This window comes from Ictalurus furcatus, chromosome 18, assembly GCF_023375685.1.
Source record: "Ictalurus furcatus strain D&B chromosome 18, Billie_1.0, whole genome shotgun sequence".
Taxonomy (NCBI): domain Eukaryota; kingdom Metazoa; phylum Chordata; class Actinopteri; order Siluriformes; family Ictaluridae; genus Ictalurus; species Ictalurus furcatus.
Genome location: NC_071272.1, coordinates 20,751,038 through 20,763,067, shown reverse-complemented (window position 1 = coordinate 20,763,067; position 12,030 = coordinate 20,751,038). Strand labels below are relative to the sequence as shown.

Here is a 12,030-nt window from a genome sequence, read left to right as displayed (position 1 = left end):
ATTCCCTCATCATTCTTGAAATTAATAATAATAATAAAAATTTAAAAAAAATTCATCTTACGACAGTTTAGCAAAGAAGAAATTCCCAAAGCATTTGTTCAGGTTAAAGAATCCATTGTTTTTACTTATGCATTTTTATTATGGATTATTTCTTTATTTGCATTTTTTTTTTTAAAGATAAGAATGTTTGATGGGTTTGCTAGTGTTTGTACCCCAATTTCTGTCACAAGACTAAAGTCTAAAACAACATACTGCTTGGTCTAATATTCATTTTAGTGCGATTTGCATTTTATCTAACATTTAACCAAAAGCATATTTTATATCCAATGCCCATTAAACACTGAGATAATAAAGGTTTTTAGAAACCTCACACTTCATGTAATGATTCAGAGCACAGACATGACTAAGGTCTTTTAAGAGGCAGGCAATAATTAGGTATATCTAATATAATGAATCATAAATAGCTGGTTTACACAGCAGGTGATTAGAGTGAGAAGCTAAGGTAACTCTTTTAGGTGACTTAATGTCCATACCCAGACACCACATACGTGAGCCGAGTTAGGAGAAAATATGTACTTTCTGCACACTTTGCCCTCATCCTGCTGATATTGCTCAATGGAGGACTTGAGAACACTTGCAGCTCCACCCCATGTGTTTTCAGCCTATAAAACCAGACAGTACCTATTGAGTGACCGTCTTTTATGCTGTGCCAACATGCTTGAACCACACGGTCTCTGGGCCACAAGGTAGCAAGTCATATTTCTATTAGAAACGAAAGGTAGGAAAGAGGTTGGATTTTAGTCTTGAACCAGTATTATTGGGGTAAGAGGCTTTTTATTTCCTGTACAGTTCTAATGTTTGAATTTGGACTGCAGATTATCATTTCAGCCAAAAAAAAAAAATGCTTTCTAACGCTTTCAGTATTCAGTAACACTTTACATTAAGGTTCATTTAACTTCCATTATTCACTGCATTAGTTAACATTTCTACAGTGTGGTTGAATTCTGCTTTCTGATCGGGTCCATAAAGAAGGTGTTTCTAATTTTCTATAACAGTAGTGAGAGTAGTGCAACTGCCAATAACAGATTTATATTCATGCACTTGTTCTATATGTTGTCATGCCTTTAGTAATAACTCATTCACAGAGACGTGCATGGTGGACACTCCACATAATCAAAGCCTAATGATGAATGAACTTTAAAAACATATCTTATTAACTTTAAGAGAGAGATAAAAAGAGAGGTTGGTGAGGGAATGAATATTTATAGCTGCTATAATGTTCATGATGACAAGAATCAACTTGTTTCGCAGACATTCCGCGACATTATATCTAATGATAAACACATAAAAAGTATGATGTGTTACTGTTATTAATTACATTACAGCAGCTATAAATGGTTGTTCCTTCACCAGCCTCTCTCTCTCTCTCTCTCTCTCTCTCTCTCTCTCTGTCTCATTTAAAAAGAAATGCAGCATATATTATAGGACTTCTGTCCTAAAAACGTTCCTGTGTCGGAAAACTTCTCACTGTTACCGAGACACTGACACTGGAGACTCCTTCCATAAATATTAAATAATTTAAGTAAATAAAAAAAAAACCCTGTCTTACCTTCATTTGTTATCCCACATCTAAAAATCCTAGACATGACATTGGCAGTATAGGGTTCTGTATGTGTATCCTTCTTTACAGGAAGGAAAAGCACATCAGTACCTATCTGTTTGCTTTAATCACTTGTTTATTCTTCCTGTGTTTAAACGTGTGTACCAGGGTTCAAGTGAATGCCTTTGGTAATTTACATACTCAAACAGAACTGCTGTCTTCTTCTGTAGGAACTAGTTCTCTGGGGTACTGTTTACTTAAATGATCAGTTCAGTCAAACAAACCCGCAAATGTACACAATTGTCCATGTGGTACGGAAAATATTTTGGGTCAGACAGCGTTCCATTACGTGTTAATCTCGTAGCTCCAGTGTAAAACCAAAGAAACAGCCAGCTAAACATGTCTTAGTTAAACATGTCTTAGCCTACTTTTGGTGTCACCGAACTATTCCATTCATTCATTCATTTCCTCTAGATAAGCTTGTTAAAGTGAAAGATAAAACTGTTAACAGAAAAGAGGATGATCCTGGTGAGCATGTAAAAAAAAAAAAAAAAAAAAGTCTCCACCAGACCTTCACTGGACAGCTTGATTTTAGATACAATTTTAAATGCTTTAAGAATGTAGAAAAGACATCCTTAAAACTTAATACTGACTCTAGGGACACATAGGGACACAACAGAGCGCAGAGTCTCTGTACTTGACTTTTTCTGAGTGAGTTTTTCTTTCACCTAACACTTTTGATCTTCAGCTCAGAAGGAAAAAGTCAACTTTCTACCCACTACTTTTTGAAACATAACTACATTTCTCTATAGTCATATATACTCAGTCTCCTTTTTCCAGGAGACTGTATTTTAAAGAGAATTTTGTAAAAATCCAAATAAGCTTTACAGATCTTTATTGGAAAGGGTTTAAACGAAGTTTTTCATGCTTGTTCAATGAACCGTAAACAATTATTGCACATGCACCTGTGGAACAGTCCTTAAGACACTAACAGTTTAAAGGCGCTAGGCGAATAAGGTCACAGTTACAATAACAGGACACTAAAGAGACCTTTTCGACTGACTCTGAAAAACACCAGAAGAAAGATGCCTAGGGTTCCTGCTCACTTGCGTGAACATGTCATAGACCTGTTGCAGGGAGGCATGAGGACTACAGATGTGTCCAGAGTAATAAACTGCAATGTCTGTAATGTAACACGCCTAAGACGGTGCTACAGGGAGACAGGAAGGACAGTTGATCGTCCTTGCAGTGGAAAATTACATGTGACCGTGTGTCCCCACAGATGTGATGGAGAACTTGCAGATGCCTTGGTGGAAGAGTGAGGGAGCATCTCACAGCAAGAACTGACCAATCTGGTGCAGTCCATGAGGATGAGATGCACTGTAGTACTTAAAGCAGCTGGAGTCCACCATATACTGACTGTTACTTTTAATATTGACCCCCCTTTGTTCAGGGACTCATTATTCCCTTTCTGTTCGTCAAACGTCTGTGAAACTTGTTCAACTGTTAAATCTTTTTATGTTAATACAAATATTTGCATGTGTTAAGACATTTGCTGGAAATAAAAGCAGTTGAATGTGAGAGGACGTTTCTTTGTTTGCTGAGTATATTTGTAAAATCATAAGGCAACTTTTTAGTATCAGACGGTTCAAAGAGTGCATTGAAATTCCTAACAAACTTAAAATTTAACAGTGAGAATGAGGCATAAAAACCCATCACTGTAATCTGCTACTGCGCACTTTATCACTGCAGTTTGTACTGTATCACCAATGATTAGCATTCAGTTCGTTTGTAGCATCAGATGCATTATCTAGCTAGCTATTGTTTAAAAGATTAGGAATTAAGAGGTTGTTAACCTGATGAAGTAAATGTTTTCCCATGGTCCTTGGTGAAAGAGGTACTAATTTACCATCAGTAAGTGATTTTTGAAATCAAGGCACTTTTTTGTGAACCTTTCATGCACTATTACATTCATACTTTAAGTCAATTTAAAAGTTAAATACTTTTCTACTTTATCTTACGTGAAGATTTTAAAGTTGTACTTCAACTTTTACCAGAGTATTTATTTGGATACGTAATTATACTTTTGCAAAGAATTTGGGTCTGTTTACCAGGATGAACCTACAAACCTAAAACAGAGCAATAATAACGTCATTTAATGGGCTAATTACGCTGGTGCAGTAATGGTTGTCTCTGGTCAGTGGCTGATGACTGGACTGAATTAATGTTGCCCTCTATAAATTCCTACTGTGCTGTGGATATAAAGTCATGTGCTGTATAAATAACCCCTGTGTTAGGCTTATCCTGGACAAACTTAGGTGTTTTCTGCTAGGAGTATCTTTTTAAAAAAAATCACAGTCATAGTGTTAAGTGTTTGTTTTTTGTCATATAATGTATAATGCCTTTGTATTTTTTTTTCATTTGTTTACATTTAAATCATCATCATCTTACCTTCTGTGTTTGAGTCTTCACTTTGTGTAATATATCTTCTTTTTTTTTGTCTGGCTTGGTTTACTACCATAAAACCATCACATTTAACCGCATAATCAAAACAGAGAATTCGGGCCACTAATGTGTATTTTACAGCTACTTTATATAATTAGTGTAAACATTTTATTCATAATGTAAAAAAAAAAATTTTTAAAAAGTTAACGTATTCCTAATTTCGTACTCGTGTGCAGTTAAGCTGAAACATTTTCCTGAGTTTCTGTGAATGAACAGTGTACTGTGATGACACAGCTTTTCTACTAAATGAAATTCCGTATTTGTTAAATGGTGTTTTCATTGAAAGTGTTACAATACACCAACTCAGTCATCAGCAGTGACCCTTTAGTAGTTATCAATTAACATGCTTTTGCTCATTCTTACCCTTTCTCAACCCCCCAGGTGTGGAAAACCCAAAACTGCAGACATTGCACACTTCCTTAGCAAATACCTACATGAGAATGTACAAGGCCAGCATTTTGAGATTTTGGATTTTCTTTTGCACTAGGCTGTCCCTTGTCACGATTTTCAATTGTGGGATTATGACTTCGTCTTACCAGAATCTCAATTTTGCTAGTTTTGCTAGTGGCCCTATTCTGATGACATTACAGCTAACATGTTAAATGGCACCATTTAACCATATAACCCATTTTATTAACTTTCATCAACTTTTTTTTCTGTATTTAGAACTGTTCCACATGTTTAATTATTCTAATGGGCCTCATTAAGGTGTCAATCACTTAACCCATGCAACACATTTGCGTCTTATTTTAGACAAGAAAATTTCAATTAGTCTGAAGCTCTCAAGTAGCTTGCAGTCAATTTAGAAATAAATTGAAATCAGGAAATCAGTTTAGAAAAGATCGTAAACAGAAAAAAAACAAAACTGGCTGTTCAAAGAGCTGGAGACCGCTGACAGTGAAAGCCATCATTTGGAAATTGTACCAGTTTTATCACCCTGCAGCCTCATATTCAATTACATAAACGGCATTACTGTTTTTTTTGTGTGTCTTCTTCAGGAGATAGGACAAAGAACATCGTTGGCACAGCGGGACAGCATTAGAAGACATGGAGGATGCAAAACCTCAATACACATGCCATCTGGAACGCAAGGTTCAGCAGAAGAAGGGACCATTAGAGGTCATTAGGACCAAACTGCGCCATCAACTGTCTTGTTCGCTGCCAAAAGTGAAAAGCACATTAATAAACTTCTTCCCTGTCGTGCGCTGGCTGCCAAAATACAAGATAAAGGAATATGTGTGGGGTGACGTGATGTCCGGGCTCATAGTGGGAATTATTTTAGTGCCTCAAGCCATCGCTTACTGTCTCCTTGCAGGCTTAGAGCCAATTTACGGTTTGTACACATCCTTTTTTGCCAATATCATCTACTTCTTCTTGGGCACATCAAGGCATGTATCTGTGGGTATCTTCAGCCTCATGAGTTTAATGGTAGGACAGGTTGTGGACAGAGAAGTCTATTTAGCAGGATTTGATTTGAGTGATGACAGTAAGCAAAGCTCCTTGGGTGCTGGATGGAACGGCACTGAAGACCACCAGGATACTGCGGTCAACCTCACCATGGGGGCCTTCAGCATGGAGTGTGGAAAGGAGTGCTATGCTATCAGCACTGCAACAGTTTTAACATTCCTTGCTGGACTTTACCAGGTATTCCCTTTCTCCAAATGACACAAATACATATAAATGTGTAACATGCCTTATTATTGGAAAACTGTCTTGTGTTATACAGTGCTGTGAAAAATATCCTGATTTCTTCTGTTTTTGTGTATATCTCACACTAAATCATTTTAGATCTTCAAACGAAATCCAACATAAATCAAAGGTAACCTGGGTAAAAGCACAATACAGTTTCTACTCTTCCATGGATGACATTTTTGCCCAGTGTCTTTCTGATAGTCATGAACAGTGACTTTTATTGATGCAAGAGAGGCCTGTAGGTCCTTTGATGTTGTCCTTGGCTCTTCTGTGATTTCCTGGATGAGTCGTTCCTGTGCTCTTGGAGGAAGGTCGGCCACTTCTGGGAAGGTTCGCTACTGTGTCGAGTTTTTTTCCATTTGGAGATAACGACTCTCACTGTGGTTCTTTGGAGTCTCAGAGCCTTTGAAATAGCTTTGTAACCCTTCCCAGACTGATGTATTTCAATCACCTTCTTCCTCATCATTTCTGGAATTTCTTTCAATTTTGGCATAGTTTGTTACTGGGTAAGATCTTTTAACCGACTTCGTGCTGTTGAAAAAGTTCTTTTGAAGTGTTGATTTGATTTAACAGGGTTTGCAGTAATCAGGCCTGGTTGTGTCTAGTCCAGCTGAACCCCGTAATGAATGTAGCTTCATAGATTCGGGGAATTAGTAAGTACAGGGGCAAATACATTTTCACACAGGCTCAGTTGGTATTGGATAACTTTTTTGCTTCAATAAATAACATAATCATTTAAAAACTGTATTTTGTGTGTACTCAGGTTGCCTTGTGTGTACTCAGGTTGATTGATCTTAGATTTTGTTTTAATTTCCGAAACAATTTAGTATTTGATGTGCATAAAACCAGAAGAAATCAGGCAAATACTTTTTTCACAGCACTGTTTATATTTTCCTTTCAGGTCCTGATGGCTGTTTTCAGGCTTGGGTTTGTTTCAGTTTACCTCTCTGCTCCAATGCTGGATGGCTTCGCCACTGGTGCCTCATGCACCATCCTGACAGTCCAGGTGAAGTATCTGGTGGGCCTGAAAATCCCTCGTCACCAAGGTTATGGAACCGTTGTTGTGACTTGGATCAACATTTTCAAGAACATACTTAAGACCAACGTTTGCGATGTCATTACAAGTGCAATTTGTATCACTGTCCTAGTAGTGGGCAAAGAGCTCCAGGATCGGTATAAGGACCGTCTGAAGATACCCCTGCCTACAGAGCTAGTAGTAGTGGCCTTAGCAACAGTGGTTTCCCACCTTGCTGATCTCAATGGTCAGTACAACTCAAGCATCTCAGGTGCCATTCCGACTGGTTTCATTCCCCCAAAGGTTCCGAATTTCGAACTATTACCAAGAGTAGCAATTGATGCCATCCCTTTGGCTGTGATCAGTTTTGCCTTCACGGTCTCCTTGTCAGAGATGTTTGCAAAAAAGAATGGCTACACGGTCAGACCAAACCAGGAGATGCTGGCAATTGGTTTTTGTAACATCATCCCATCATTTTTCCACTGTTTCACCACAAGTGCTGCACTTGCCAAGACAATGGTGAAAGACTCGACAGGTTGCCGAACGCAAATTTCTAGCGTGGTGAGCGCTTTAGTTGTGCTCTTGGTCCTTTTGTTTTTAGCACCGTTCTTCTACTCCCTGCAGAAGTGTGTCCTTGCCTGTATCATTATTGTCAGTCTGAGAGGCGCCCTGCGGAAATTCAAAGACTTTCCCAGGCTTTGGCGCCTCAGCAAGATTGATGCGGTTGTCTGGATGGTGACCATGTGTTCAAGTGCTTTGATCAGCGTAGAGATCGGGCTGTTGATTGGAGTAGTCTTCTCCATGATATGTGTCGTGGCGCAAACCCAACATCCCAAGGCTTCACTACTGGGCCAAATCGAGAATACTGATCACTATGAGGACATGGACGACTATGACAACCTTGTGATCATTCCAAGAGTAAAGATTTTTCGCTTTCAGGCTCCACTTTACTATGCAAACAAGGACTTTTTCTTAAAGTCTTTATTCAAAGCAGTTGGACTTGAGCCAGTCCTTGAAAAAAGCAGGAGAAGAAAAATAGAGAAAAGAGCTAAAATCAGAACTGCAAAGCAGACTGATAAAGGAAATGGTGATGTTAGTTTAAGGCTACTTGCAAGCGAAGTGGATTTCCACACCATAATCCTTGACTGTTCTTCTGTCCCTTTCATTGACACCACAGGTATTAACACCTTGAAAGGCCTGATAAAAGAGTACAAAGAAGTTGGTGTGAATGTGATCCTGGCTTGTTGCAACACAACAGTCATAGATTCCTTGAGACGAGGTTCTTTCTTCGGGTCTGATGATAAAGAAATGCATACACGGTCATTCCACAACCTTCCTAGTGCAGTTTCTTTTGCCACAAGCGACAGTGCAGAATCAGTTAACACTACATCTGTGTAAGGGGAGTGCAACCTGATTTAATGTATATATATATATATATATATATATATATATATATATATATATATATATATATATATATATATATATATATATACATACCTACACACAAATACACACCAATAGACTACTACTGTTGTTTTTTTTTAGAAAATAAAATGTTTTTGTACCTCATAAATAATTAAAGGAGATTGCAATCTGACAGCAATTGTAAACTTATCCTTATCTACAAATTTTTACTGAGTTTTTATTTTTTAATTTTCTCTTACTGTAAGCGATAATGCTATTGTTACTGTATGTACTCATGCCACGTTCACATCATGTGGGAGAATGGTAAAATGTCCCATTGTTCTGACTTGAGAGCATTCGTGCATTGTCAATTTGTTTACTCAATGTAGTTTTTTCTTATTATTATTATCTAACATTAGATAACATTCGCATATGATTGTGTTCATGTTAAATAAGTGAACATCTTCCTACAGTTTAATAGCCCAAAAGAGGCTGGTGCAATTTACTGGCTGTAATTCATAATGACATTAAATTAAAATAAAAAAATGTAATTCCTTATTTCATTGGATGTGTGGCATGATTATGCAGTCCATTGCCTCACTACTGGCTTGGGAAAGCTCCCCAAGCTTGGAATTGCTACTCACATTAACAGCTGTCATTAAAGGTTCTCAGTAGGAAATTGGGAATTACGGTTTTTCTCATATGATGTGAATGCAGCATTAACCAGCTCTTATGAATGTGACTAATGTGAACCAATTTTTTGTATTAATAAATGGTACAGATTTTTTCTTATCTTTCTGATTTTCCTTACATTTAATATGTATTTTAATATTCCTTACATATAATATGAACGGGTGTGTGAATGTGAATGTATATAGATCACATATACATTCACATTCACACACCCGCTCATACACTACGGACACTTTGGACATGCCAATCAGCCTACCCTGCATGTCTTCGGACTGGAGGAGGAAACCGGAGTACCCAGAGGACGGGGAGAACATGCAAACTCCGCACACACAAAGGTCAGCCCTGACCAGTGTCCTGACTACTGACAGTGCGGTCAGGGGAGGCAGTGCCTCCCCAGTGTTATCATGAAATGTGAAAAACAAATAATGATTAAAAATAAATAAATAAATATTTTGTCCACTGATCTGTGATAGAAATGTAATTATTGTATGATTCCAATCATTCCAATGATTTTTATAGTCAGTATCGCTGAATTTGTGTATTCTCCAAATATGGGGGAAAGACACGAAGGGAGGCAGCGACGAGCTGAGCCTCCTCTCGGATTGCGCAATCCCTCACAAACTGGGTTGAGCTGCTAATTTTTTTTTTTTTTTTTTGCTCAACTTGAACACGTGCAATTGATCTCTCTGTATGTCACCAATGTAATGTTTATACACACTTTTATTATATGTCCTCACATTCCATAGTCTAGGTCATGTATTTCACGAATGTGTATAATAGGGCTGCACAATTAATCGAATATCGATCGCGATTACGATTTTGACTGCCCACGATTAAATGAACATGATCGACTTCGATATTAACGTTTAAAGTTCGTCCTCTGCTCATAGAAAACTCCACTGCAGATCAAATCAAGCGCTTCTCACACTACAGCCAATCACCATAGAGCGGCGCAGGGATGACGTCATTTTGTAGTGCCAAAACCCGGAAACAGAGTTAGGATTTTAGCCCTCTAGCGGCCAGCTTCGCTTCGAGCTCCAGCGCTTCGCGCGAGGAGAAATCATGACGTTAACATGATGCTAAATGGCACGACAGAGGTTGTCGGGGACATTAAACGTCATCACGCCGAACGGGGAAAAACTTTGCAGATAAACTCAGGGCTCTACAGTGCGACCATTTCACTCGCATTTGTGACTGAAAAGTATTTTGTGCGACTGTGAATAAACATTTATTCGCACCGGTGCGAGCGACCTGTTCGGAGTTGTACAATACAATCGGAATAAAAACTACAGGAAGTCCAAGATGCATTTTGCATCTACAGTTACTTTCACACTGTTTTTCATCACCTCAGTCAACCGAACAAGTGTGTAAATACTGCAGAGAAGCCATTATGATAACAAGTAACTGTACATCATCTGCTTCAACTTCCCGATCTCACAACCGCCATCTTTTATTGATCCCGCAAAATGACCTGAACCCGCTACTGTGAGCTGCTCGTGTAGAAACAGTAAATTAATAATAATGCTAACGCAACAAGGTGGGTTTAATTCAAACTTCTTTATTAAAAAATTCCTCACCAATCATAATCAAGAGCAGCAACTGTTGAGTCTGTAAACATACAGTACACTGCCGCTCTCCTTCACTAACTCTAATTCACTTCGTTTAATCTCCCGGTTGCCAGATATCACTAGAAAAGTCAACATCAGTTGCCATGTTTTGCTGAATCCCCCCCAAAACACACTGTTGTCAGCAGACACGGAACACTGTACTGGGGATAACTACTAAAATGTAAAGACAGAAAATGTGCTTAGCTATAAATAAATCACTCAATATAAAAAAAATAGATCTAATTTCATAAAATATAAATAAAATGAGAAATGAAAGAATATTTCATTACTATGGGTTGCATTTAATATCAATTTGACATTAAGCTTAGTTCGCTATTTCCTTAGAAAGCTATTGGCCTTTTTCCTAATATGGATCATTTTTGTGTTAGTCTACTCTTAATTAGGATTCTTTGTTGTTTTTAAGATATTTAAAAATAAATATTTTGTGCTTGTTTATTTATCAATTAACCAACAGTATCTCATTGCTATTATTTTAACTCAATTAACAGTGACCATGAGCAGAGAGCTTACATTTAACTGTTTATGACCTCCTGATTAAAGTTTAAACAAAAAAAGATTGGTATCTGGATCGTATCCTCGGTAAAAATCCTGATCGGAGCGTCAGTAATGAACACCATTAAACTAAAGCGCTTCGCATCTGACGGGTAAATGAACTCGCCCGAGCACATCCTATATGAGATTATTCAGATATATACACAATATACACAGAGCGGTTGGAGAACTGACTCCAGCCCAGGACCATGACAGTGGAAAATGTCTAATAGTGTAGCTTTAAATATATTTAAGAGGAGCAGACTTCAAAGACTGAACATTGATGTTTATTGTATTTATTTACAAGGTGGAACAGGTTAACGTTTGTTTTTTGCATACAGTCTGTAAAATCAAGTGAAAATATTCAATTTAGTTTATCAGAAGGTAAATTAATGTGTCACGGCTCACGCTATGTTCCTAAATTCTGTCATGATTGACCAGCTCAAGTTTTCTCACTGCCTACTTGTGTGTTATATTGTGGCATGAGAACATTTAATAAATGTGAAAGTGCAATAAAAATATGTTGTCGCTAAAATCAATTAATAATCGTGATAAATAATCGAGATCTCAATATTGATCAAAATAATCGGGATTATCATTTTGGCCATAATCGTGCAGCCCTACACGATGACAGCAATAACCTATGACATAAAATTCTAAATTTGTGATGATTCAAACTTGCAATGATTCAAACTTGTGATGAATTTGTGATGATTCAGTAGGGAGGTCATTGTTGTCCAGAACACCTGAGAAGACACACACAGCCCAACCAGGAGACCAAATTGTCGTGGAAATTTGCAAGTAAACACTCGCAGACCTCTGAAGTTCCTCTGAAGGTAAAAAATAAAAAAGGTTTATTACAGAAAGATGGTTAATACAGGATAGAATAAATCAGGATAGATTAATGAGAGCACTTGTGCTGAACCACTACTATAGATATGAAACGCAGAGCACGACAC

The 12,030-nt window shown here is 37.7% G+C and overlaps 1 protein-coding gene across 3 annotated transcripts; it reads left to right on the top strand.

Annotated features, from left to right (window-relative positions):
* The first annotated feature begins 419 nt into the window (after positions 1 to 419).
* On the top strand, positions 420 to 8,210 carry slc26a1 (solute carrier family 26 member 1). Of its 3 annotated transcripts, none has more exons than XM_053648835.1 (3): positions 420 to 822; positions 5,104 to 5,749; positions 6,699 to 8,210. In XM_053648835.1, the coding sequence occupies exons 2-3, from the start codon at positions 5,153 to 5,155 to the stop codon at positions 8,208 to 8,210; spliced, it is 2,109 nt and encodes a 702-aa protein (XP_053504810.1). In that variant the 5' UTR covers positions 420 to 822; positions 5,104 to 5,152. The 3 variants fall into 3 exon arrangements, 2 of the variants coding, with proteins under 2 accessions (XP_053504810.1, XP_053504812.1); XM_053648837.1 differs by having other exon boundaries at positions 735 to 778; XR_008388388.1 differs by lacking the exons at positions 5,104 to 5,749; positions 6,699 to 8,210 and adding an exon at positions 2,883 to 4,287.
* The last annotated feature ends 3,820 nt before the right edge of the window (positions 8,211 to 12,030 follow it).

Coding starts and splice junctions, on each gene's coding strand:
- slc26a1 (XM_053648835.1), top strand. CDS start 5,153: ATGGAGGATGCAAAACCTCAATACACATGCCATCTGGAACGCAAGGTT. Junction 5,750..6,698: donor TCCTTGCTGGACTTTACCAG/GTATTCCCTTTC, acceptor TTTTCCTTTCAG/GTCCTGATGGCTGTTTTCAG.